The 27,998-nt window shown below is 38.7% G+C and overlaps 2 protein-coding genes across 3 annotated transcripts in view; one reads left to right on the forward strand and one right to left on the reverse strand.

Annotated features, from left to right (window-relative positions):
* LOC139936006 (centrosomal protein of 135 kDa-like) overlaps positions 1 to 25,730 on the reverse strand; it is a 33,116-nt gene extending 7,386 nt beyond the window's left edge. Inside the window, exons 1-19 of one of the 2 annotated variants that reach the window (XM_071930701.1) lie at positions 25,591 to 25,730; positions 23,563 to 23,734; positions 22,726 to 23,035; positions 21,997 to 22,253; positions 17,345 to 17,473; positions 15,588 to 15,857; positions 14,997 to 15,147; positions 14,241 to 14,497; positions 13,377 to 13,514; positions 12,752 to 12,844; positions 11,410 to 11,472; positions 9,055 to 9,228; positions 8,661 to 8,738; positions 7,266 to 7,417; positions 6,430 to 6,545; positions 5,608 to 5,818; positions 3,211 to 3,379; positions 2,299 to 2,409; positions 1,177 to 1,362 (exon numbers count right to left, since the gene is read on the reverse strand). In XM_071930701.1, the coding sequence (XP_071786802.1) occupies positions 1,177 to 1,362; positions 2,299 to 2,409; positions 3,211 to 3,379; positions 5,608 to 5,818; positions 6,430 to 6,545; positions 7,266 to 7,417; positions 8,661 to 8,738; positions 9,055 to 9,228; positions 11,410 to 11,472; positions 12,752 to 12,844; positions 13,377 to 13,514; positions 14,241 to 14,497; positions 14,997 to 15,147; positions 15,588 to 15,857; positions 17,345 to 17,473; positions 21,997 to 22,253; positions 22,726 to 23,035; positions 23,563 to 23,721 (3,024 nt within the window). In that variant the 5' untranslated portion in view covers positions 23,722 to 23,734; positions 25,591 to 25,730. Of the gene's footprint in view, positions 1 to 1,176; positions 1,363 to 2,298; positions 2,410 to 3,210; positions 3,380 to 5,607; positions 5,819 to 6,429; positions 6,546 to 7,265; positions 7,418 to 8,660; positions 8,739 to 9,054; positions 9,229 to 11,409; positions 11,473 to 12,751; positions 12,845 to 13,376; positions 13,515 to 14,240; positions 14,498 to 14,996; positions 15,148 to 15,587; positions 15,858 to 17,344; positions 17,474 to 18,731; positions 18,992 to 21,996; positions 22,254 to 22,725; positions 23,036 to 23,562; positions 23,735 to 25,590 lie in introns of those variants that run through there. The other variant, XM_071930702.1, reaches the window with a different exon arrangement.
* A 101-nt stretch (positions 25,731 to 25,831) lies between these two features.
* Positions 25,832 to 27,998, forward strand: part of LOC139936052 (major facilitator superfamily domain-containing protein 6-like) — a 38,855-nt gene continuing 36,688 nt past the window's right edge. Inside the window, exon 1 of the mRNA XM_071930767.1 lies at positions 25,832 to 26,010. The gene's annotated coding sequence lies outside the window, so the exon portion shown is untranslated. The remainder of the gene's footprint in view (positions 26,011 to 27,998) is intronic.

Raw genomic sequence — 27,998 nt, forward strand, 5'->3', positions numbered from 1 at the left:
AATGTTAACTTAAAATGAAACAAACATTGGCTTGAAGGCAGTGGACACTATTGGTAATTGACAAAGACTAGCCTTCACAGTTGGTGTATCTCAACATATGCATAAAATAACTAACCTGTGAAAATTTGAGCTAAATCGGTCATCGAAGTTGCAAGATAATAATGAAAGTAAAAAACACCCTTGTCACACGAAGTTGTGTGCGTTTAGATGGTTGATTTCGAGACCTCAAGTTCTAAATCTGAGTTCTCGAAATCAAATTTGTGGAAAATTACTGATTTCTCAAAAACTACGACACTTCAGAGGGAGCCATTTCTCACAATGTTTTATACTGTCAACCTCTCCCAATTACTAGTCACCAAGAAAGGTTTTATGCTAACAATTATTTTGAGTAATTACCAATAGTGTCCACTGCCTTTAACCTTATCACACAGTTTATTTTCCTTTTAAAATGGTACATAAATAGATATTTGGCAACGTAATTAAGGACAACATTTGATTCTTTAGGCACTTCAAATTTCAAGGTTTATCGATGACTCATTTTGCTTTAAAAAAGTTAAAATTCAACAATCTTTTCTTGTTAATCTGCATTTAACAATTTTTATGTGGGGTGTCTCTTGTGTATGTTTGACAATAAACGGTTGGCTCAGTGCAGTCTTTTTCTTAGTTTCACCTTTGTGAACCGCTGTTCGAACCTCGGATCAGAGCCCTGCATGTGGGTTTTGTTTTCAGTCACTACCTGATTTTCCCCCATTTGGGGTTTTCTTCCCACATCTAAAACTGAACATATATTCTCGTTTCCTATCCATCCTTTTATTTGCGCTAATTGTCCTGATGGGGTATCTCTCTGTCTAGCCTATTTCACTCCACTGCAGGAGGAAAGCCTCTTCATCAATTCTACATCTCACACTATCCTGCTCTGTATGTTGCCAATCAATGCCCTATATGTACCTAGTTCATCTCTCCATCTTCTGTTTTTGTTGTCCGGTTTCTTGAGTCCAAGAATGGTTGTGTAATAAATAAATAAATAAATAATTAAATAAATAAATAAACATAATTATTTTAGCATTGTACACTACCTCATCCTCGTCGCCAATTTTTTTAGCGCCATGAGCACTTCTGTGGATTTGTGCGCTTTATAAGTTTTCATTATTATTATTATTATTATTATTATTTTACCTGTTGGACATCCCTTTCTAATAGTAGTAATTTCTCGCGTAGTCTTTTCATCTCTGAGTCTCTAGTCATTAATTCTATCTTGACTGTAGATGACTCTCCTGATCTCTGAGATGCTTCTGTCTCCCAACGCTGCGCTTCAGTCGTAGCTGAGCGATAGTTCTCTAGTAGATCTCGGTTCTCACGCTCCTGCAAGACAAATCAAATACTTTTTACTTCTAAAGAAAACATTAAGGTTCAAAGTACAGTAATCAAAATTTTTCCAATCGGAGCATTGCCCACAAATTGTTCAGCCAAAATGTCTGTTAATTTTACATTTGCCCAAAAGTCCATATTTTAGAATGGCTCTGTTTTTCGAGGTATTTATTTAATAATAATAATAATAATAATAATAATAATAATAATAATAATAATAATAATAATAATAATAATAATAATAATAATAATAATAATAATAGTGGCTTCATATGTAGTGCTCATATCCGTCACTCAGTGACGCTCAAGGCGCTTCAATATTCAAGTATGTGTGACTACCGTTATGGTTTACAAGGTGCTGTGGTGCAATATGCTGCCAATCAAACCAGGAACACCTCGACGAACCCCTTCTCCTTTTCATGCGCTACACAACACACCTCCCATTGGCCAATATAAGGAATTACTTTTGAGTCACTGATAGTTGTAGTCACTGACAGCATGCACAACAAATGTATGAGAGTTTTAAAAAAAAACTGATTGACTTTTGCCTGATTGGTTGTCCAAACCAAACTGAATCCCCAGCCGTGACACTGTGTCCTTAAGCAAGACACTTAACCATTGCTTTGTCCTTCGGATGGGACGTAAAGCTGTTGGTCCCATGTGTTGTGTGACGCATGTAAAAGAACCCAGTGCACTTATCGAAAAGAGAAGGGGTTCGCCCCGGTGTTCCTGGCTGTGGCTGCTGTATGGGCCATAGCACCTTGTAAACTCTTAGAAGGTGCTAAATAGTTGGGTCTCAGAATTCATCACTGCAATAACATATTTCTGAAAGTTTGTATATACTCAGCGCCTTGAGTACCTTGTTTGATAGATACGTGCGCTATATAAGAATCGATATTATTATATATTAATTTTATAGAAATGTCCTACCTTTGCGGCCAACAGGTCCTCAATGCGAGCAACCTCTGCTATGTATTCCTGTATCTGTTCCTTTAGATTCTCTCGTTCTTCTATCGCCTCCTCAAGCTCATGATTAATCGTCTGTTTTGAAATATGAGAATTTAGAGGCACTGTACACTATTGGTAATTGTCAAAGACCAGTGTTCTCACTTGGTGTATCCCATCATAAGCAAACCACTGAAAATTTGGGCTCAATCGGTCATCGAAGTTGCGAGAAAATGATGAAAGAAAAAACACCCTTGTTTGATGAATTTAAGCGCCTTCAGATAGGAACAAAAGACTTCTAGCTTGAAGTATTTTATTATTTTAGTGAGAAATTACCTCTTTCTCAAAAACTACGTTATTTCAGAGGGAGTCGTTTCCCACAATGTTTTATACTATCAACAGCTCTCCAATGCTCGTTAACAAGTCAGTTTTTAAGTTAATATTTGTTTTGAGTAATTACCAAACGTGTACCTTCCCTTTAACAGATGAATTTTTCAGTAATCTTGAAAAAAAATAGTTACTGGCCTGATGTTTGACCCTAGCAGAGTCTTTCTAGACTAGGGTTGAAACGTCAGGCCATTATGACTGCTTTTCACATTGATACCATAGGTCCTTTTAGTTGGTAGGCAGTTTGAAACATGTAACTTTCCACTATTATTAGTCTAATATTAACTATAACAATCTATTTAAGTGTCAATTTGCATCCAGTTTACTCATTCTCTTGAGATGCTGCCACCATTTCGTAAAGTGTTGTTCTCTGAGGTGGTATGTGATCTTGTTCTGAGTGTATTGTTCTCGGGTCATGTTCTCATAGTTCAGGCGTGAGAATAGTGAACTTGGGCAAAGAACACACTGCCCAAACTCAACCTAAGTCTCTTTATGTTTGATCTTTGGTACCTGGTTTTCCCTTGTCATTGTTGCAAGGTCCTCTTGTATCCTTCTATTTTCTCTCATGGTTGCATCTCGACCTCTCACTGTCTCTGTCAACTCATCTCTTGAGGAGTCAAGCTGTCGACGGAGACTTCGTACCTCTCTGTCTTTACTGCCAAGCTCATCGTTTGCTAGTCTGTAATGGAAATGCATTGGCTCCCAGTTATGTTTCAGACATGTTGTAAAATTCTTTTGTTAACTTTCAAGGCTCAAACATGTCAATCTCCTGCTCATTTATCTGAACTTGTTCATCATTATTCCCCTACTCGGACTTTACGATCATCTCAACAGTTGCTTACCTCAACTACAAGGGCTTCTTCCATTATTTATGGTCAAAGATCATTTTGAAGCTGCTCCATTTCTTTGGAATAGTCATCCTGTGCATATTCACCAGGCTAGTTCTTTACACTGTTTAAGGTATCTGTTAAAAACTCATTCATAAATACCCCAGACAGTTTCGCTACTCCTATTGGTGGAGAGCGCGTCACATGGGGGTGTTTAAACAGTTGATAATCACCAACTGGAGCTGTTTATAACCAGCTGGCTTCCGCGTGTCGGGCGCGCAAGACTATCACACGGAACCCAATTCATAGCTATTCATAACACCACTTAATATAAGCCAGGCGCGTACACACAACCCACGCGCATCAAACAGATTCTTCACAAAAATTAAGAAAAAAACATTTTAAACCTTGAATTTTCAATTGTTTAAGTGTCTATAATTGTATTTTGTTAACGTTTTTTAACCACAGGGCATTTATGAACGGGAATAAAAGAGTAGTGACTCAACGTCCATTTAAAACCTTGCAGGGTCGTGCCGTTGTCGTTACCCTTTTATTCCCTTATTTGTTTGAAGCTGTCTATTTGTAATCAGCTTACTAGTAATCTATCTTTCACTCATTGTATATTTCATTGTTCTCTTTGTGCGCTTAGAGCATTAGGTGCTTTCCAAATGTCTTTATTATTAATATTATTAATTGGGTTTGTGTGTCAAGTTTTTGCAAATGACGTCACATTTCAAGCAGCGCAATCCCCGAGGCCAAAAAGAGGCAGATCATTGGACTTTGTGCATTAAAAACTTGTCCGTCACCTCAACGTATTTGTAGCGTTTGGCGTTATGCAAGAGGGGGTCTATTGATTTCTATAGCCCCCTATATCCCCCTTGCACATTAGGAACAAACCTCTAAACAATGGGAGTCAAATCGTTTGTGCATTTATATTGTGCACGATTTAGACTCCCAAAATGGCCGACAGGATATGCCAGTGTGAGTGCGCTGCGCATTGTGCAAGGTGTCTATTGCTTGTAACAACAAAGTAATGACTTTTGGAGAACAGTGTGGCATTAGACCTAAAGTCTTCGGAGTCACCATTATTTAGGTAACTTTTTTAATACAGGCTTGTACTAAGCTTGGGCGGTTCCAGAAATTTGGGGCTCGGTTTCGGTTCCGAAAAAAAGCTCGGTTCTGAGACATACCCGGTTCCAATTCAATATAAAACATAAGCCGCCCGTCCCGAGCTCACACACACACAATTGAGCCGATCTATTTTAACTGAAAATAACCAAGTTAATCAGAAGTCGGTCCCGAGCTCACACACACACAATTGGAGCCGATCTATTTTTAACGAAAATACCAGAATACCCACCCCAAGTCAATCAGACATCGTGCCACCGAGCACATATTCTCCCTGCATTTAAACAAGTCTTTGATTTAGCCGGCAGTACGTCCGTAGTGCAGTACGTCCGTAGTGCAGTACATCCTGCAGTAATGCAGTGTGTCGTCTCTGTACATACAAGTGTACATGCCTGTACATGCCTGTACATGCATACAGTACTGTGTGTTTTGTGCATGGGACAAGCTTTTATGAATATGGATATATCGGCAGCCAATCACAACGTGTTGTCTATACATGCACATGTATATGCATGACATGTACATTCATACATGTGGTGGTTGTAGAAGATGCCTATGTGTGTGCACTGTGTATGCAGCCACATGTGATAGTTGATAATCATGTCGGCTTGAAGCCTTTGCACGCTGTATCTGCGGTCACCGCTTTCAACATCAAGCCTCAATTTCTAGAGCCGGTTCGTGGCAGGATCGGCTCCACAGAGCCTTTTATAATTGAGACTCGGTCTTTTAAAATCGGAACCGACAAAAGCGGGTAACCGGTTCCACAGAAGAGTGGAACCGCCCGTCCGGTATTCAATTTGGAACCGGGCAGAACCGGGTAACCGAAGGAGCCGCCCAAGCTTAGCTTGTACCATTGGCTTTTTGTCCTTGCTGTTTTGCTTTATATTTCCTGTATTTTGTTTTTGTCTTCTTGTTATGGCCTAATAACTAATAATAATAATTCAGTACTTACTCAAGTCTTTCCTGTAGGTCTTCCACAGTTGCTCTTGTATCACTAAGACTTCTCCCTCTACCGACAACCTCATGCTCCAACCCAGCAATCTTCTCTGTCTTTTCATCTACAACATTCTGCAGTGTATCCTTCTCTCTGTCTAGTGAGCTGACTGTACCTCGAAGATGCCTTACCTCATCCCTCAAGCTGCTGCTAGTCGCTGTTAAATCAGCTAAACAAAACAACATACACAAACCCTCTTTGATAAAAGTGTATTAGTGAATGTTAACAGTCTCTAGACCGTATTGAATAACCCCTTTATTGCTATGAAAGTCGCCATCTTGTAGGGCAAACAGTATGTGCATCTAAAGGCGTACATGTACATCACTGAAGCACGCAGCACGCATTGCTCCCAGTTAGATTTCTATGGCACACCTATGCACACCACCACACGCACGCTCACAGATGCCATAATGTAGGGCATTTATTTGAATCAAGACGTCATAATCAATATGGTCTATACAGGGGGGTCATGGTCGAGCGGTTAAGAGAATCAAATTCGGTGGTTAAGTCATTGGAGTGTGGGTTCGAATCCTGGTCATGACACTTGTGTTCTGAGCGAGATACTTTACTATTCTCTTCACCCAGGGGTATAAATGGGTACCTGTGTGGGTAGAAATTGATATTGTGTTTGAAAAAGACTCCTGAGCGCCACAGCAGCTCGGGCCGTATACTCCCCAGGGAGCTGAGAAAGATAAAGAAATTTTATTGGCCCAATGACCAGGACACTAATGTAAAGCTCAACGGTTATTGTGAAATGCGCTATATATGAACTATCCTTACTGATTCGTTCTTCAAGTCTTGTGCTTCTTTCTTCAGCTGCCTGTAATTCACCCGATCGTTGGTTCAATCTCCGTTGGTAATCATCAAGTGAGGTTTCTGCTTGCTCAGCCAACAATCTGTGAATGAGAAAATCAAGACATGAACTCAATGACCAGGTCAGGGTCTCCCTCTATACGGTAGTTGCTCCTAGATCAGGGCTGTAGCTAGACCAATTCTAGTGGCTGGCAACAGATCCTTTTTTTTTTCGAACATAAATAACAAAGTTGTTTATGTTCGGTTATTTGGCCATTATTTCTGAAGTGCAAGCTTCAGGCATGATGACAGGTTTCCAAACTGTTCATGTTATGGGGCCATACAATAAGTGGAATGGCCTTTTACCCGTGTTCTTTCTCAATGACATTTGCTACTCATTACTTATCATTAGCTGTGTCTCAGATCAATGCATAGTGGAAAATATTTTGATTTATTTTAGGGGAAATCTGTGCTGGGAGGCACAATGTTTTTTCTCAGAGTCTCTGCAGAATTGCCTCCTTAACAGCTTTATGAAATTGGGCCCTGCTGTTTTACAATGGAATTTGCCGGTCTATTTTTTACAGATGCCCAACACCTCCTTGCACATAATGAATAAGATTAAAAATCAATATTTTAGAACGGCTCTGCAGTGGCTCTGTTTATTGAGGTATTTAATTAATAATAATAATAATAGCGCTTCAATATTCATTATTTTTCTGTCAGGTATGTGGGACTACCATTAAGGTGCTGTGGCGCATTACACAGCCAATCAAATCAGGAACACCAGGGCCAATCCCTGTAAGTGCACTGGTATTATTTTTCACCTCATTTGTGTGGATGTTGCTTTGTGTTGTGATGACTCCTCATAAGCCTCTTCAATCCGCAACGTTTGAGATCGAACCTGCTCCTCCAGAGTAGAGATCATAGCCTGGAAGGACATCACACGAGATTGAAGACTGCTACATTCTTGCTCAGCCTATAGGGGAGAAAAACAGAATGGTGTGGATTACAGGCTTGTGTTAAGTTGTGTTTATCATGTTGTGACTGATGTCTCCTGACGATGACCGAGCAAGCTAGTCGAAACGACGAGACCAATGGGAGACTTTGAGGCGCTAGGTGGCAGCAGACTTACCAGGTAAATTTCCATTGTTTACGTAGTTCTGAGCATGCACACATTACCAAGAACAATGGATTTTGCCTGGTAAGTCTGCTGCCACCAAGCGTCCTGAAAGTCTCCCATTAACCGACTCCGCGGCAGTACAGTTAATAACGATCCACTAAAAGCTAAAGTAGTAGTCCAAGCCAATTTTCTATACCTTCCGCCCACTCCTCGAACAATCCGAAAATCTACTCTGCGGTAGTAGAATATAAAGCAGGACAGTTCTCTAAAGAACAAAATCTACCTGGCAAGTAGATACACACATGGTGTTACTGCGAACCAAATATACATACATGTGTATATTGATATGATTCAAGCAATGCTTTGATTAACATTAAATCTCATAGTACAGGCAACAAGTCTTTTTCCACAGCCAGCCCAAGGGAATGAAAATAAACTCCCCGTTCACATCAGAGATTCTCCTTCCATACAGACATTAAGAAAACCTCTTAAAACTTTCCTCCTTTCTATTTCTGTCTAGCTTCTATTTAGGCTCTAGGTTTCTGTGAAGTGCTTTGATCTTGTTAAAAGTGCTATATAAATACTCAATATTATTATTATTTATACAAACAGAATCAACCCGTACGAAAGGAACAATGCATAATAATATGATGCTGGGTTCTTATATAGTGCTTTATCACACCCCTTAGGGGCATATCAAAGTGCTCAGTAATTTGTTTTTTTCTGCAAGGTATGTGGAGCTACGTTTTGAATTATGAGACCTACTCCTTTTACATAAATTTGTAGCACCATTAAATGGTTTTACAAGGTGATGTGGTGCAATATGCTGCCGATCAAACTAGTACCACACTTTTCGTTAAGTGCACTGGGTTCTTTTTGTTGTGCATTGCACAACACACGGTACCTATGGATTTACGTTCCATTTGAAGGACACAGCATTAATGGTTTATTGACTTGCTTAAGGACACGGGTGCCCAGACTGGATTCGAACCCCCACTCTGCTGATCAGAACCACCAGAGCTTGAGTCTGGTGCTCTTATCTGCTCCGCCAAAACACACCACAGACCACAGTATATCCAAGTGATCATGGTTTGCTTACATTCTCAGCAGCTCTTTGAAGATCTTCAATTTTCTGCTCATTTCGGGCCTTTTCACCAAGATGGCCGTCAGTAGAAATCTAAACGCCAACAAAACACAAAGAAAAGCATGACTTGATGCCTTTTGTAGATCAAGTTTTCGACAATGAAATAAATCCTTGTGAATGAATATGTATGTAATATAAACTACCTGCAGAAGTTTCAGCTCAAATATTTCTCATCAAATACGACATTTCAGAGAGAAATATTTCACGGGATGTTTTTCTACTATCATCATCATTAAACCGTATCAGTTTAATGTAAATCTGTGATCTTAACGATTTTGTTTCTTACCAATTCTGTAATGTTCCTTTAAAACATGAGTCGGAGGAGAGGAAGCATTTTGGACTAACTAACCTTTAACCTCTCTCTGAGACTGTCCCTTTCAGTGACCATTCGTCTTAGATCCGCTAGTGCCTCGTCCCTCTCTAGTTCAACCCGTTGTAGAATGGACTGAGCTACGACTGAGGCACGAGATGACTTGGGTGACTTGACAAGCTCTCGTCTCAGTCTCTGTAGTTCACCATTGGCCTGAAAAATCATCATGGACAAATTTATATCATTCACTTAAAGGCAGTGGACACTATTGGTAATTACTCAAAATAATTATTAGCATAAAACCTTACTTGGTAATGAGTAATGGGGAGAGGTTGATGTTATAAAACATTGTAAGAAACTGCTCCCTCTAAATTAATGTAGTTTCTGAAAACAAGTAATTTAATACGAATTTGATTTCGAAATCTCCGCATTTAGATTTTGGGGTCTTGAAATCAAGCATCTGAAAGCGCACAACTCCGTGTGACAAGGGTGTCTGTTCTTTCATTATTATCTCGCAACTCCGACATCCAATTGAGCTCAAATATTCACAGGTTTGTTATTTTATGCACATGTTGAGATACACCAAGTGAGAAGACTGGTCTTTGACTACTACCAATAGTGTTCGGTGTCTTTAATGTTTAATGCAAGTACAACGTGGCTTAGCAAACAGTATTGGAAATTACTTTTTAAAAGGCTTGTGATACCTTTTGTAGATCACGTTTTTGGCCATGACATGAATTCCCACTCACTGTGAATCAAGTTGCATGTAAGCTACCTCACCGGTAGAAGTTTCAGCTTCATTAGTTGTCTTGTTTTTGAGTAAAAGGGATGAAGGGTGAAAATGTTTCTAGGTCGCATAAATTCTTTTTGTGAACATGGTGAAATTGTTTTACTCATTTCACAAAAACTACTGACTAAGCAAGTAATATTTTACAGGCATGCAACTGCCCGATGAAAAAAAAAGAGGAAACTTTTCGAGACCCACAATGGTACCCTAAAAAGTGTTGAGGTTTTTTATGCTCTTAGGTTCATTGTTAGCATGTAAGACAAAGTGGAGTGTTTTATACAACTAAAATAACATGGAAAAAACACCTTGCCTATGTATGCACCGTAATTCGAAGGTGGCAAAGCATTGGGAGTTGATTAAGTTGAGGAAAACTAACTATTGTTGTCCAGGTAATTATGAAATTTGCATAAAATTATTATCCCCCCCCAAAAAAAAAAAAAAAATAGAAAGAAAAAAAATAAATAAAGTAAAAATCATTTTTTTTGGGGGGGGGGAGAATAATAATTTTATGCAAATTTCATAACTACCTGGGAAACAATAGTTACTTTTCCTCAACTTAATCAACTCCCGATGCTGTGCCACCTTACAATGGTCGGTGCGAGCCACTTGTCCCCGCTTGCCGTCGTTAAATCTCCCTCTTGCACACCACACAATATGCCATTCCTGGCTTGTCCACTTTCCGGACGGTTTCGGAGAGCAGTTTACCGTCTACGTCTTTTTTTTTCCTAACCAGAACCACTTCCAGGTAGTTTTTACTCCTTTATCTATGGCTTTAATTTGGCCAGGTACCACTCGGTCCCGCTCTAAAATATAATTTCTTTTGGATGTCATTTTGACGGACGTTTGAAGATGCGACTGTTTCCTAACGCAATGTGAGACAAGCACACAGTATACATGTACGTTTGGTAACTAACTCACACACACACACACATAGTACATGTACAATACGTGTATACTATTGCAAAATAGCCGGACCAGACGAAGACATGACCTTAGACTCATTTCAAGGCTGTATAATAACTTGGTTTAGCACACAACTCGCCCGCGCCACGGGGTGCGTTCCACTGTTCCAGATTTTTCGATCGTAAACACGGCTATTAATGACCGCACGCAGTGTGTAAACGTATGCATTGCTTGCTGTTGGCTTTAGATTGACCATGCAGTAGAATGGATTGCGTACCGAGGCAGAGGCCAGACCATGCGTTACGATGCATTGTTGTATTTGTCTTAAGATCGCGCTAACCGCGGAATGTCTTTTTTTAGCGCTAATCATATTTTTAAAAACGCGGAATTCCGCGGAAACGCGGAAGAGTTGCATGTCTGATTTTAAGGGAAGCTTTCTACCATCATTATCATTGAATCGTGTAAGTTTAATGCAAATTATTTGTGTTTTGTGTCATACAAAAAGTACCCATACCCTTTAATGCAAGTATAACGTGGCTAATGCAAATAGTATTGGAAACTCTTTTTTTAAAACAAAGTTATTTTTCTCATTGGAAAAACATTCATATTTTTTACTTGACTGTCAAACTATACTTGGTGCTTTTTCATTCTTGCAAGAGAGAAACATAAAGCCACTTTGCATGCATTGTAAATGTAGCCCTTACCTGCTCATAAAGAATATTAGTCTTGTCCCTCTCGCTTGTTAAGACTTTAACATTGGCTTGAATCTGTAATAAACAAAATGGAAGTCAGTTGTGAATTAAACAATTTCAACCTGAGCATTTTCAAACTCAGTTAATCACCGAGTAAATCCTATACATATTTGTTTTTCCCTTTTTCATATAGACGATGTGACCTATGTTTACATTCAAACCACCCTCTGTTGACAAAACACTGTATACGTCATGTTTCGCCGAGCAAAAAGAGGCAGAGTCATGGTAAGATTGCATACACTTTCTAGCTGGCTGCCAAAACACAAAGGTTTTGCCCAGCGGTATGCGCGCGAATCATGTTATGGTTTTCAAGTGACGTCAGAGGTCACATCGTCTATACACCATCGTATATCATTTAAAGTTCTTCTTTTGACTTAGAAAATTCTCCATGGTCAAGCCCCTATAACATTATCTTTCAGATTTGATTTCCTTGCGTTGTTCTAGTTCTTTAAGACCTCTTTGATCACCATCAACCTTGCAGTTATTAACTGTTGAAATTGGTACTGTTACAAGATATGGTGACCGAGCCTTTTCAGTAATTACCCCGTATCCCTTAGAACAAATTACCAGCGCATATTCATAATGCTCAATCCCTTGATCAGTTTAAGACCTTGCTGAAAACGCACTCTTTCTATTCATGATTGATAATCTACACAGGCTCAGTTGTGAGTCGGTCAAATGAGGTGCATGCCATCTTATTTCTTGTATGTTTGATCTTATGCCTGATTATTACTATTTTACGTGTATGATTTATTGAAAAAAGTTCAGATTTATAATTTGTGTGTTCGTTGTAAGATTTGTTTGGTAATTATTTTGTAGACAGGAAATGGTGCATTTAGAAACAACCGTATTAAAGGCAATGTACATGTTTGGTAATTACTCAAAATAATACAGCATAAGACCTATTACTTGGTAATGAGCAATGGAGAGCTGTTGATAGTATACGTTGTTAAACATTGTGAGAAACAGCTCCCGTTGAAGTAACATAGTTTTTGAGAAAGAGGTTACTTCTCACTAAAATAATAACTTCTGACAGAAGCCTTGCTGAAAGCACGTTTGTACAACAAGTGTGTTTTTTCTTTCATCATTATCTTGCAACGTCAATGACAAATTGAGTTAACATTTTCACAGGCTTGTTATTTTATGCATATGTTGGGATACACCAAGTGATAATCCATTTTAAGCGCCAAATAATTGTTAAGTGTATTACTATTATTAATGTTTTTGGTCAATTATAACTGTAAACAACAGAAGTTAAAGGCTGGAAGCTCTTGGAATGTTTTAGGATACGTACCTCTGCAAGATGTCTCTCAAACTTATCAAGGAGCGACTGCAGCTCATCCCTTTCCCTTCTCAATTTGATTATCTCAGTTTCCTCAGCAACCGTCTTTAAGACAGAGAAAATATTGAGATGGTCAGGGTTAGTGTTGAAACTGATTAGCAATACACCAAACAATGAATTTTTTGAAATTCCTTTCTAGCTATAACTCTAATCAAAATAAAGCAACAACGGTTTCAAATTAAGATTTGAAACTGTAAATAATAATAGTAATATCATTTAGCTGTTTTTATAGCGCTTTACACACCCAAAAGGGTGTCTCAAAGTACTTCCAACATTAGTACCCCATTCTGAGTATACAGCCTGTGTAACAAGTATGCGCTACTAAGCTAAATCAATCACAAGAACAGTCTCTGCCCTAACAGGTACCCATTTACCCCTGGGTGGAGAGAAGCAATAATTTAAGTGTCTTGCTCAGGGACATAAGTGTCACGACCGGGACTCAAACATTAAACTCTGCTGAAGAGAAAAAACAGAGCTTGACTTCGGTGCTGTTATCCGCTCAGTCATGACACCCTACAACAAATTTCCTTTTTATAAGGCTGTACATTATTAAGAACTTATATTAAAGGTAGTATACCCTGTCTCTTGTGGGTGGAGATACTGTGGTTTTCTTGGGGCTGATGGATGAACGAGCTCTTAGCATCTCATATTCCTTCTTGTAGTAATTCTTCTCATCTTCAAGAACACGCATTATAGCCTCATAGTGGGAAGAAGACTGTGTGCACAAATAGGATTCTTATTATTTAATTCGGCATTAAAATAAATAAACAAAAAGAAGAACCAAACTGATTAAAATCCAAGGACAGCTCAAGAGATGATTAAAAAACAGGTTATTTCTATCAAGATCCTTAAAAAACACCAAGACACACAATTCAGAACAAAACAAAAAAGTGCACAGAAAAAAGTGAACAATGGAAAACAAAACCCTTACACAATTCTTAAAGATTAGATTGAAATGAGAGATGTTGTTTTACTGCCTGCCATTTTAAATTGATAATAATTGTTGGAACATTTGTTGTTAGGAAGTATGTTCCATTGATGAATTCCAGTATAAACAAATGTATTGCACTCTGTCCCTATTAATCTAGGTACAATACAATTGGTGGAACTACCCCTTGTTAACTAATTGTGAATATCTGAAACCTTCCTGAAGTTTGGATAGAGGTGTTCTGGTGCCAGTTTGAATTGTGTAATACGATCATTAATGCTTAACATGCCAAGTTTGTTCAAAAATCTCAAAGGCAATGCACTGTTTCATAGATTTAAAAGTAACCAACTCGACCAGTATGCGATTAAATCAATAATTGATTTTCCATACCATTATTATACATACAAATCGAACCCATAGCTTAAAACAAATTTGTCATGGTTAAAATAAAACAAAACAAAAACAGAACAACTAGGGATAAATTTGGACACATCAAAAATAATGTATTGATACCTTCTTATCGGCTTTGCTAGGAGTCCTTGATGGACTAGCTGCCCTGCTTGACCTTTTAGGACTCAGGTCTCTAGACACCGACCGTGACAGATTGTGACTCTTCAGCAACTTATTAAGGACATCTGTCTCTCCTTTGTAGTAATCTCTCTCCTCCTCGAGGGTCTTGAGGTAGGTGTCCATCTTAGAAGGCGACTTTGTTTTGGTCTTACCTCCTGCTTTGTTTCTGATTCGTTCAAGCTCCAGGACAAGCTCTCTCTCTGTTGAGAAGATTCAATAGTTTGAATAACATAGCTTTTTCTCTTCTTCACTATTTATCTGTTTATGTTTGTCGTCTCTAGTTAGCCAGCTGCTCACCAAAGTCTTCCTAACTTAGGATTAATCTTGGGACTTGGGCAAGTTAAGTTCCATAACTAAAGGACGCAAATGAACCCATTCTAAGTTAGGACGAGTTACTCGTCCTGACTCAAAATTAATCCTAGCCTTCCGTGAAACCAGCTGCTGGTAATTTAATTCTTTGAAATTTGTGTCAGCATTTTGTAATGTCATTGTTCATATTGTCTGTCTTGTCTTTGTTTCATGATTTGCTGTTTGCTTGTCTGTCTTTTTAAAGGCTGTTGTCTACAAGCCTCGGCTTACTCTAACAGCCTCATGCTCTCACTTCTCTCTTGTATCCAAATGTGAAAGGGCTGACTGTTATTCCCTGGGGTTTCCAGTGAAAAGGGCTTTAGGAGCTGCTATTTGAAATGTTGCACCCACCATTTGAAGTGAGCTTGCTGATTTTGTCACTGAGCCATCGTTTGTCATCTTGGACACGAATCAGTAGATCTTGTAACCTTCCCATCTCCTGGCCTTGTAGAGACAGCTCAAGATTGGATTGCTCAACGTCTGCAATCAAATTCTTATTCTCCTAAAGAACATAATGCAAAAGTATACATTTTATTTGTTAATGAGAAATGAAAACCTTGTCTTACTATGTACATAAAGTATTTAACAAAAACAATGTTAAACCAGTAAGGCTGTGTCAGAATTGACCGCTACAGCTATAGTTACGGCTAGATTTCTGTGTCATCATGTATTGAGGTAAAGGAGGTCCTTAGCAACACCCTTAGGAACAGTCGTAGCCGTAGCTGTCAGTTCAGACACGGCCTTAGCTTGGAGGATGCAATAACATCCCAACTCTGCGTAGCCTTCTTATACAGGAGCCTTCTAATAAACAAGTATTTCCAGAATTTTGGGGTTATATTGTTAAAATCAGTTTAGATTAGCCTGTTTTTCATCTTTATACATGTACATGTCAATCATTTCAAAGGCATTAAGTGCCACAGTGTCCTTATTTGTATATTTTACCTGTCTAAGTTGGTCCAGCTCAAGATCTAAAGATGCTACTTCTCTTGATGTTTCCTGTAGTTCTACCTTTGCATCCGTAACATCCTTATCGGCAGCCCATATCACATTGTTCTTGTCTGCTTGAAGCTTATGGGCAAGGCGGTCAACATTCCGCAACTCATTCGCTAGCTCTTCATTCTTCTCTGTGAGTTCAATGACCTTCTGGTTTGCATTGGTGGACTCGCGTAGACGCCGTTCAGCGTCGCGATTAGCTTGTTGTAAATAGTCAATCTGGAAATGTTAAAATCAAAATTGATAAAGCATTTGAAAACGATTGATTTTATAGAAAACAATATTGGGTCAATAATAGAGACAAGCACATTCATCAATATGCCATTTGCGTGTTACATTTGAATATTGTCTGGTACAATAACGTGCTTGATCACAAGTTTACCAAACATGTTTTCACATCTACCACAAGGGCACTAAATGACACATGCACATGCAAACATATAGGGGTAAAAGAAAAACTTGAATTAATTATTAAGCCCGGTTCATACTTCCTGCGAATGCAATGCAAATTTTTTGTTGCGAATTTTGTTGCGAACTCTGTTTCTCGCTACGAATATTGGCAAGAGTAGAGCTCAGCTCAACTACTGCGAAATTATTCGTTGCGATTTTGTGACATCAACATTCGTATCGCATTCGCAGGAAGTATGAAACAGACTAAGGCTTTGAAATTGGGGAGCTTGTCCAGTATAAAAAAAAACAGTGGGAGGGAAGCAAAAACCATATACATGTATACCATAACTAACTACAAATACAATATATATACATGACCACCAAAGTATGTTTTAATTTGTCTACCTCCAGATGATATTGACATGTGCACGTTGGTCTTCCATTTTGTCTAGGTACGTGGACGTGTAAGTCAATTGGTACACATGTGCAGTTACAAGCTGTGTAACATTGCCTGCAACCGCTGGACTCCTAGCAGCACCAGGTAGTGGAATAACGCCACGGAACAAAAATAAAGGTAAGTTGCAATGGAAGTAATGAGATTGTAAATGAAAAGGAAGGAGCTCACATAGAACTGTCTGTAGTTTAGTTTATGATCAGGAATTAGCTCTACTCATGTGAGTTTATCAGAGGGGTGGCCTTTGTGTCCTTCAAAAGTTTCCCATTGACTTGAAGATTTTCCGATGGAAATGCCTTTTGCATTTTGAAAATGGCCTTGCCCTTTCAAAGAAGGAATTGAGGACATTGTCAAAATGAATTCAAGGTGCCAATCAATTTTGAAAAGGTTGTATTGACTTTACTGGAGTACCCTGCCAATTGTTTCCTTAAAGGCAGTGAGCACCAGGCTGGTGGACACTATTGGTAATTACTCAAAATAATTGTTAGCATAAAAACTTTCTTGGTTACAAGTAATGGAGAGCTGTTGATAGTATAAAACAGTGTGAGAAACGGCTCCCTCTGAAGTAACGTAGTTTTCGAGAAAGAAGTAATTTTCCACGAATTTGATTTCGAGACCTCAGATTTAGAATTTTAAGGTCTTGAAACCAAGCATCTGAAAGCACACAACTTCAAGTTAAACATGTTAAACAAGGTTGTTTTTGCTTTCATTATTATCTCGCAACTTCAACTGAGCTCAAATTTTCACAGGATTGTTATTTTATGCATATTGAGAAGACTGGTCTTTGACAATTACCAAAGGTGGTGTCTTTTGTCTTTAAACCATTTGATTTAAAAACTTGAAGGCTTATTGTTTCACAAACCTGGACATTAAGATGCGAGATTAGTCTTTCATTACTCCTGTTCTTGGCCTCTGTTGAGACCACATCAAAAGGCCGTCCTCCCTCTAGCTGTCGAGACAGGCGAGTTATCTCACCATCTCGGATTTCAACCTATAAAAAGAAAAGAAAGTTCATTTCTCCTATACTTTTGGGTGAAAAATGTCACAGTTACAGTGTATTTAAACCATTCACCTTGTATAGTTTACAATCAAAATTTGAGAACTTCACACATTTGTGCTGTCTGCATTGAACGTAAATGTACCAATTTCACATGTTAGTTTTATCTAAATTTATGAATAAAACAATCGAAAGGATCCAAAACCAAACACTGCTCTCTGCATTTAAACGAAGTCTATGAAATTGGTTGATAGTGTGTAACATGGGATTATCATAAACCAAGGGTTAATCAAAAGAATCTGAAATTGAACTAAGTTTGAGGTTCTCTATGAATTGAATGGGGCTATACTTTAATTGTGAAACATGATTAAAGCCCAGTTGCGCCATAAACGTTGCGCAAGTGGACTTACGAAGTTGCGTAAAGTTTTGTGAAATCGGCTGCAGGGGTCCAAAATGCCACTAGCCTGCTAGCCTGGGACTACCAGATTTACACCTGGGCTACTCATTTATCCAGTTTGATAGCCCGGCGGGCTAGTGGAAAAATAATGTACAAAACAACACCACACACGATAATGAACTGTGCTGATGGTATTGTAAAATGAAATCTCATCAGGGCTAAACTAAAAAATTCTAAATTGCTAGCTAGCCCTGCTGACTACCATGAAAATAAACTCAATTTCAACCCCTAAAAGCCTAACTACCTAAGTAACAGTGGAAGAAAACACAAAACTATGACTAGACTAGAGTAGGTGATCCCATTCATGCCACATTCCAGCATGTTCTTATCATTATTATTAACTTTGGTGTGATGTTCGGAAGTCGTGTGTTGAATGGCTTCTGATAAAGGTTTTGAGTTGACAAAAAAGAGAGATTGCCGGCACATTAATCCAGAGGTCGCAGTTTCCAGTTCCACTTCAGTAAATTTGTATTTCAACCCCAAATTATTTGTTTACAGTTTACACATTCAGTTTTCCTATTGTCTATTACTTGAAGTCGATAGCCTAAATGACAGTCATTCCCAAATTGCTACCTCCACGGTTAAACTATTTCATATTTAAAAATACAGAGCAGAATTATTTTTCCCAGATTGAAAAGCAAATCATGAATTTATTTGGTCATGCTCAATGATATGTATATGAAAGAAGTACACCTGCTGCTGCAAGTGCAACAGTTATATGCAGTAATTATGCAGATGAATGGCTACATTGAGATAATTCATTCATGGCTAAAGTCTTTTATTTAATGAGCTTACCCTCCGTCTAGGTTTGGTCTTCTTCTTGGAAACATCAGCCATTTTTACTCAATTGAAAATTCAGATGAGTCTTTGAAAATTTAGTTCTAATTCTGAACTTAGAAATCCTTTAGGTCCTTAAAACAATTCAAATTCCAGAATGAAAATCCCATTCACTGCCTGCACTTGAATAGGCTGGTGTTTAAACCCTAACGGTTATAATGCCCCAGCTGTGTGTGAGATGGGTGTGTGTGTTGTGTGTGTATAGTAAGCCATGCACACTTTATCAATGAAGTATTGTATTGACCTTTATGCTAATGAGTTTACTTTACTACCTGCCCAATCCGTTGTACCATTGTCATTCAAAAACCAATGCTACACTGACCCAAGAAAATTCATTCAACAAGTCAACTTGCCAGTTACTACCCTTATCCAATCACAGCTTGAGGTTTTTGAATACTCATTTGCATATATAAGCAGTGACTGATCAAAGGTCAGCACTGTACAGCAGCGTGCATGGTTACAGTTGTGAGGGACAATGGGAGCTTCCATTATCTAAATAGGGGGTTAAGTGTTATACAAACGTCCCTGGTTCTGAAGGGGGCAAATAAACAAATATCAGCTGTTCATAACAGTAAAATTACTTGAAAACAAGTGGATTTTTTTTTCTTCTTCATGTTTTCCCCAGTCATAGCAAGGACTCTATGCCCCAGTCAAGTCCATGTATTTTGTTGTCATGCTACTGCATAGAAGAAGTGGAATTCTCAAGTTAATAATTCAGGAAGGAAATGACTGGTTTGGTCGTTATGAGAAACAGCTGCTACATGCACTATAGGCTGATGGTACTAGGATGCTGTGTATAAAGGCAAGGAACATTTACCTATGATGTGCATCTTGAATATGGAAGATGAATGAATAGGTTTATGGTCTCTATTGTTTATTAAGGCCTAGTCTCTATGCCTGTGAATGTGTGCATACAATTATTTCAATCAAATATTATATTTATAGGCACTGGACACCTTTCACTTGGTGTAGCCATGGAGGAATAACCTCCATGGTGTAGCCCAACATGTCACTAAATCTGTACCCTTGTGGCACAAAGTTGTGTGCTTTCAGATGCCTAAGAAAGAGTTCAGGCCTAAAGTCTTTTAATATATGAGTGAGAAATTATCTCTTTCACTAAAAGCCTTAGTGTTCATAATGTATTGTTATTGAGTTTTGGGAATATTCATGTAAAAAAACCAAAGTGATTATAACTAATAATATGGTTAATTGTTTGAGACAGGATTTGTTTGTTTGTTTAGATGATCTTCCCATTAAGGGAACTAGGCAAACTCCCACAAGGGGATTGCTGGCAAGTGGCAACAACCAATCTCTCTCATCAACACAATCGTCATGTTCTTGGTACATGTAATTGTATTGGAAGTGATTCTCACCAGGATTACAAATCATATGATATTACATGTAGGCTGATAGTTGATAAACAACAAATTTTTGAGCTGTATACTGTCAAATACATGTTAGATCTTCCACCCACACATGGAAACTAAACTTTTTGTGAGGATTCCTGTTTGGGGGGGGGGGTATCAAAACAAAACTATAAAATCCCTAAGGCCAACAAGAAAAAGCTTTTACAATTATTAAAAATAAATAAATTACATTATAAATAAAAAATCCCACCTTAAATATACCCTCTACTTAGGTGAGGAGGTCTGTGAAAAATGTGAAAATCTTTTGAGTATAATTGGTTCTAAAAAGAGCCGACCGCTGATTGACAACTCAACGTTTCGATCAGTACCTGTGCCTGTAAGCTCTGTGAAGACGATTAGAGCACACTGATCATAAGGTAGAGTTTTCAACCACCAGTTCTTTCAGAACCAAATCTACTCAAAAGAAAGATTTTCACATGGTGTTCCCACCATGCAAAATTTTCAAATCCTACTTTAAGCTAAGTCCTGTTCAATAACACTTTTCATGCACAGTATCATAGATTTCCAACATTATTAGACACTTTAGGCAAATTTTACACACAATGGATTATAATTGATTTCTGAGGCATATGTAGTAACTAAACCACAAGGGAAACTGACTGGGTAAATGTTATTTTTAATTCGAGGTTGCCCAGAGCGGGATGTGAACCTGAGACCTCCAGATTAACGAGCAAATACTCTACTACAGTAACTGAGCCATCTACATGTAGCTCTAGATAGTGTTGTCTGTCTCTTTATTTTGTCAATATCTTTGTTCGGGTGGCTCCAGTCAGAAACTGCTTTATAATCAAAGATCACACCCAAATTTACGCTTCATTCAACCCTTGAAGCGGCATCAGAGCGACCGCCAAAAAGTGATGCAACTTTTCATTTTAAAAATATTAAGTATTAACCTATACCTGTGACGTCATGCTATTGTTAAATCGCTCCATTATTTTGCATGAATGGGGTAACAGGTACAACTATTCACCCATTGTGCAAACAGTTAACCCTGTCGGTAGAATTACACCAAAGCCAGTCACATGAACTTTCCGGGTGACAGCGAAAGAAAGAGTTCAATGTACACATGGCTTTTGACTCATACTTGATTAACTATTCAAGATTTATGTAGCACCTTGTAAACCCTTATAAGGTGCTAGCTACATACTTAGGTTTCAGAATTCATACTTTCAATAACCTCTCTTTCTGTTTAAATGTATTACTAAGTGCCTCAAGTACCTTGTTGGTAGATACGTGCGCTATATTGTGTGTGAATTAAAGGTACTGGACACTATTGGTAATTACTCAAAATAATTGTTAGCATAAAAACGTACTTGGTAACAAGCAATGGAGAGCTGTTGATAGTATTAAACATTGTGAGAAACGGCTCCCTCTGATTTCGAGACCTCCAATTTAGAATTTGAGGTACCGAAATCAAGCATCTGAAAGCACACAACTTCGTGTGACACATGTGTTTCTTTCTTCCATTGTTATCTCGCAACTTCGACGACCAATTGAGCTCAAATTTTCATAGTTCAGTTAATTTAAGCATATAAAATGTTGAGATACACCAAGTGAGAAGACTGGTCTTAATAGACCGATCCATTAAGCTCCGCCCCATTGTGTATTGACCAATCACAAAGCAAAGAAGGTCCGACAAATAAGGTCCGACATGCGTGCGCATATCTTTGCGCGCGCGGCAGAGTTGTGCAGAAAGGCATTGGAGAGCCCCACGTGTTCTTGCTCACACGTGCGTCGTGGGCGGAGCCTACTGGATCGGTCTACTACCAATAGTGTCCAGTGCCTTTGACACTTACCTGCTTAGACAGTCTCTTTATCATCTTCTCATTCCTTTCTTCTTTGACACTCAATCTGTCCACTTCATTTTGAAGAGTCGCAGCCCTGTCATCAGACTGCTTCACTAGGTCTGCTATATATGGGTCGTTAGGCACGGTGCTCACCACCGGTTTCTCATCGAAGGGGTCTGATAGAGGCTGATGAGAAGCATCTGCTGGTACATTGCAATCTATGTCCATTCTCTGCCGACGAAATGGTATATGTCTCTTGCGACCACCTGGGGAAAAGAATGGGTCATTGTGTGTTAACATGACACCATTTGGGGGAGATTTTACTGAACAAATTCTATTAGAAAAGTTCTCCTGCAATTGACAATCAGGCATTTTAAACCGATGCAGAATCTCTTTGCTCAAAGATGGGAACTTGGTCTTTAAACAGAAACAATTTTTTGGGTCGATAAATATAAGAGATATCCCTCTGAAAAGAGTTAAATCTATGAAAAAGGGCAGATAAAGCAGGCCTGAATGCTTCGTTTTGAAAGGGCAAGGGCACCAAGACATTTTCACTTTGTAAAGGGCACCCTATGAGGAAATTTTTCATTTCTACTAGAGCATTTTAAGGGCACCAAGGCAATGACCAGGGGGCATGGAGGCAATCGCCTTCATTGCCTTCGTGAAGTATCAGTGTGTAAAGTAACTACTCTTCTCCACTCAAAACCTGATACAAACAAAATGATGAAATAAGTTTACCAGGTGTCTGGACTACAGCATGGAAGTTCTTCTCCTGTAACTGACTGATGCGATCCCCTTTAGTCTTGGCCTCCTTCTCAAGTGCTCGGACTTTATGCACAAATTGAGAGTTGAGGAATCTTAGATCTGCATTTTCGTGTTCTAATTTCCTCAACGATGCTTTAAGATCTTTGATCGATACATCAGTGTCTTCCTTCAGCTTGATGAGTTGAAGATGAAGATCATTGTTTTCACGGACTAGTTTAGCGTTGTCACTACGGTACGCCTCATCAGTGCATATGGGGTTTTTCTCTTCAACGCTCCTGCTTGCCTGAAGAATGAAAAACAAATTGACTATGTCATCAACAAATACCAAACAAAGAAAGAAAAGTTACAAATGTGACAAACACATGCCCATTAAAAAAAGGGTAGCTGAATCAATTCACATATAAAACATACAGACAATATATATTCATGATCAATGGGTTCTTTTTTATAGACAAAACTCAGGATTCGAACCCAGAACCTTTGCAATTCTAGAGCAGTGTCTTACCAACTAGACCACCGAGATTGCCCGGTAGCTAGACGCAGTTCGAATCCTTTGTTGTAGCAACAAGTACTGCAACGATTTAGTAGATGGAAATTTGCATCGGGAATAAAGAATAGTAATTTTGTTTTTTGTACACCGATGTGTTAGAACTAGTACTCGCACATTGGTGTATTGGTTTAAACACAAATTAATATTCTTTATCCCCGATGAGTAATGCCTGAGGAGTGATTCTTTTCATAGAGCTCAGATCTATTAAACATTTTAAAACAAAGAATTAAAAGACTTTAAACTACATCTAAAATATGTACCTGAAGTTTGGCATTCTTAAGACTGCTTGTAGTGTGGACTAAGTCATTGAATAATTTCTCCACCAACGGTAAAGAGTCTATTCCCAATGCTTGCCGATAACCAAGCTGGTCTAGTCGCTTACGCAGTGCGGTGAACCTCTGCTCTGCCTGTGCACTCATCTTGAAAATTATTCTATAAGGTAACAAGACAAGTTAGTATGATTAGGAAAATTTATAATGTCAAGTATTATAAACCACAACGAAAACTTACTTAGTAAAGTTTGAATTAACTTTTTTAGTAGAATTCCTCCATGGTTGAACGAAGACAAAAATATGCATTGGAAATCAAATTCATGTTCTTAATTGATTAAAAATTGTGTCAATGCAATGATTGTTAAAAGTGGTAATAATTGGGCAAATCTGGTCACTGGTCTGACAAAATTGGTTAAAATTGCACACAGTGTTTTTTAAAGATGATGTCTCTTAACCCTCCTACAGTCAGGATGATGATGGATGGAGGGTTATGATGATTATCACAACTACATCACATGTAAATACACGTCAGGCTTAAAAAGGCTAATAAAATTATTGCAAACTTGCATTACCACACTGATTTTCTGAGACCGAAACATCAGGAATTAGATAAAAGTAGGCAGAATAATTGTTGGGCTGTAACTATTTTACTTATCCCCATATAGGTACAGGACAGGGTCAATCCACTCCATTTCACTTTCAGTCTCTATTTCGAAATCCATCTATCTTAAAAGGTTGATGCAAAAAAATACTAAAAAGACCATCATGATCATCATGACAACCAAAAAACTGAACTAGGGAGCCGGTCAGACCCAGTAGAAAAAATTATCAACCACACATATCCGGGAGTAGAATTAAACAACACATTAAGCTGGGCCAATCCCATCCAGAATCCTACCTCAAAAGCAAATCGTATCCTCCTTTTCGTCCAAGGTCAAAGCAAGAGCCTACATTTTACAAGACACTGGTTAGACCACGGCTAGAGTACTGCTCATCAATATGGGATCCTCACCAAAACACCTACAAAAATCAGTTGGAAGGGGTTCAACGGCGATCCTGTACAATAACAATAGAAAAGATAGCGTCAGCAACCTGATATCACAACTCGACTGGGAACTACTCGAACACTGGCGGGCCATCTAACGCTTGTCACTCCTTTACAAATCCATTCACAAGCTTATTGCCATAGACACTGATTCATACCAGACCAAATCGCACACGGGAAGGGTTGGAACTAGACAACAGGCTGCAACTGCCTTCATCAAGCCTTCTGCAAACAAAGACTGTTACAAATTCTCCTTCCTCCCAAGATCCTTTGCAGAATGGAACAAACTACCACAGGATATTCGCGACGCACCAACTATTAGTATTTTTAAGAGTAAACTTCAAGCTATGGATATGGGTAATATCATCAGGGGGGCTCACTTCATGTAAATCATTGCTGCTCAGTCACCTGCACGTATACATCCCGATATGTGGAGATTGTGCAGTAACTCACCAGAACCAGAACCAGTAACTAGGGCACTGTTTTGTTAGACCATGAAGCAATTGCTCCATGGTTAGACCCAGTGACTGGGGCACTAGATTCCTTTTTTCAAAATTTAGACACTATTGCTTAGGGCATAGGCTATCGGTCATATGTCAAAATTTCGAAAAAAGGAATCTAGCGCCCCAGTCACTGGGTCTATATGGCACTGAAGGAAAAGTTTCCGTATGGCGCCACCACTTTTTCATTCGAAATAAAATAATATAGTATCTAATTTACCTGATTGATATATCCCTTTTTTGTAAAACTGAATGAAAAAGTGGTGGCGCCATACGGAAAGTTATCCCAATATACTCACTGACATTTCATCATACTTCAAATGTCAATTTACAAATTATTCAAAAAGGACCGCCAAAAACAAACAAATAAACGTTTTCCCTGTTTACAACGGCACGACGATCATGATCATGCAGCCAAAAACTTTACCGTTGAACATCATATAAAATCTCTGTAAACAAATAGTTATTTACCTGTGTAAATATTCATAATCCTGAGGCTGCTAGTGCTAGGGATTAGAGATAAGAGAGTGCGATCGCAAGCTTTATAAAGTGAAGAAAGATAGCATCGAAATCATGAAATGTGACTTCGGAGAAGTTCACAAATCATCACAGGCCGCTAAAACTAAAAGTGCAATAGCGCCACCAATAGTTCCCTTTTGTGTAGTGTAACCGCAGGGGATCGATTGCACACAAAACACCCGGCCGGCGTTCTTATCATCAGTAGCGATCTGTCACCGAGTGAAGATATGCTAAAGTGTTGTCATGATTCACCAGACCGGTGAATCATCTTTTATAAAAAATATATCTTAACATAAATACGGCATGTTGCAAATTCGATATTCAGAAACAGCAAGAGTGGTCAAACCTGTGACATTGGCTTTCCTCCAGTAGGTAAGTAAACACCGTAAATTCGGGAATTGTAATTCATGCTTGTCGCCTTTTTTTTGTGAGTGTATGGAGATGTCTTCTTTCTATCTTAGGAATCCTTTCTTGTGTTTTAATTTAGACCTAATTTCCCTAACACTATTATTGTATATGTCATGTCTTTAGCGGGTTCCTCTGTACTATCATTATTTTAGGGTACTGCATACAAACTCCATGTGATATTATATTTTGCAGGCGTGTGGTGGCTTGCAGAATTGTTTTTATTGTATGTACTGTATATAGGCATCATCCAAGGCAATTGTGTAAAAACGCATGGATCGTGGAGGAAGGAAGTCCCCCTGTGCATTGATGGAGGAATGAGTCACAAATGGTCATGATGTGGTTGTATGCTGGCTGACTGACCAGCTCGACCATGTCCATGGCTCGACTAGACCCAGTAACTGGGGCGCATTGTATTCCTTTTTTTGAAATTTTGACAACAACAATAGTAGGCCTAATACTTGTAAGTATAGATCTACATTACTACATGTATTTTTTGTAGTTCAAAATTTTGAAAAATGGACAACAGCGCCCCAGTTACTGGGTCTATGGCTCAACCAACTCTGCTGACTGAATTTAGACAGACTGATCGTCACCAACAAGCATGGCACATTTGATTGTGTGCAGTTACAAAACCATCTTTGCTTTTTTGTGTGCATATGTTTTAGACAATGTTAACCGATGCCTCGATAGAATCTCATAATAAATGGATATGAAATTGTCAATGTCAAGGCTTCTTCAGGAGCTTTAATTTTTTTTTACGATGATGAGGCTAGGCAACTTTGCACCAAGGTTTAATTTACCAATGAACCGAACTGACACGAACTTACACAAACCTTTGTTGCTAGATTGTCATAAATTTTAGGGCGAAAGCATTAGAAAGCACCATATTGACTTGAGTACAAAGCATCAAGTCCACACTGAGTGGGAAACCAGTCATCTTGCCCTCCCGGCAAACTCACCTTGGGGCGACTTTGTCGGGGGGGGGGGGAACTGGTGGGGGGCGACATTGTAAGGGGGCGGGCGAGTTTACATGTTTTCTCTTATTACTTTTTACTCCGTGTGTGTCAAACGTCAGTTTGTGTTGTCATGGAAGAGATGTGAATTGTTGATTTGTACTAGTAGCAACTTATTGTGGAAAGATGTGCTCTGTTATTGTTTTCAATTCTTAGAGCTGGAGGTTTTCCCACCAATTGAACAAAAGCAGACGGTGTCTGAAATCCTATGGTAATTGGTAATAATATGAAACGCTAGAGCAGTTTTCAACTTACTACATGATTGAATAGAAACAGGATTTTTAAATTTGTTGGCACATTGACATTAGGATTTCTAGGGAGACTTTGTCCTCTTAATCTGTGAATTTTGACAAAAAAATTCACAGATTATCTATTGGCTGAAATTTGGTATGCTTAGGGTAAACTGCACAAGACCTTGGAGTTTGTAAACTGTTGCTCAACAGTTTCACTGGATGGACCGGAATCAAGTCTGAAACCAGAATCTTGAAGAGAAAGAGCCTTCTTCACAGTTTGAACAGGCTAAAACAAGCAGGCCTGATACTTCATGGATGCCCCTGGTCATTGCCTTGGTGCCCTTGAAATGCTTGAAAAAATTACAATTTCCTCATACACGTAGGGTGCCCTTTTAATCTTTACCAAGGAGAAAATGCCTTGGTGCCCTTGCTCTTTCAAAAATGAAGCATACAGGCCTGGAGAAGAATAATCTTATTTTAGTCTTATAGAATTTGAATCGTTTTTGATACTTAAAAGAACTGTATGGACCAGACCAGGTAATTCTGACTGGTCCTTTTGCCTTTTAACTTGCATTGTTATTGGACCACTGTTAAAGACACTGGACACCATTGGTAATTGTCAAAGAGCAGTCAAAGATTCTCATTTGATGTATCTAAACATGCATAAAATTACTAACCTGTGAAAATTTGAGCTCAATTGGTCATC

This window comes from Asterias amurensis, chromosome 4, assembly GCF_032118995.1.
Source record: "Asterias amurensis chromosome 4, ASM3211899v1".
In the NCBI taxonomy this organism is placed as follows: Eukaryota; Metazoa; Echinodermata; class Asteroidea; order Forcipulatida; family Asteriidae; genus Asterias; species Asterias amurensis.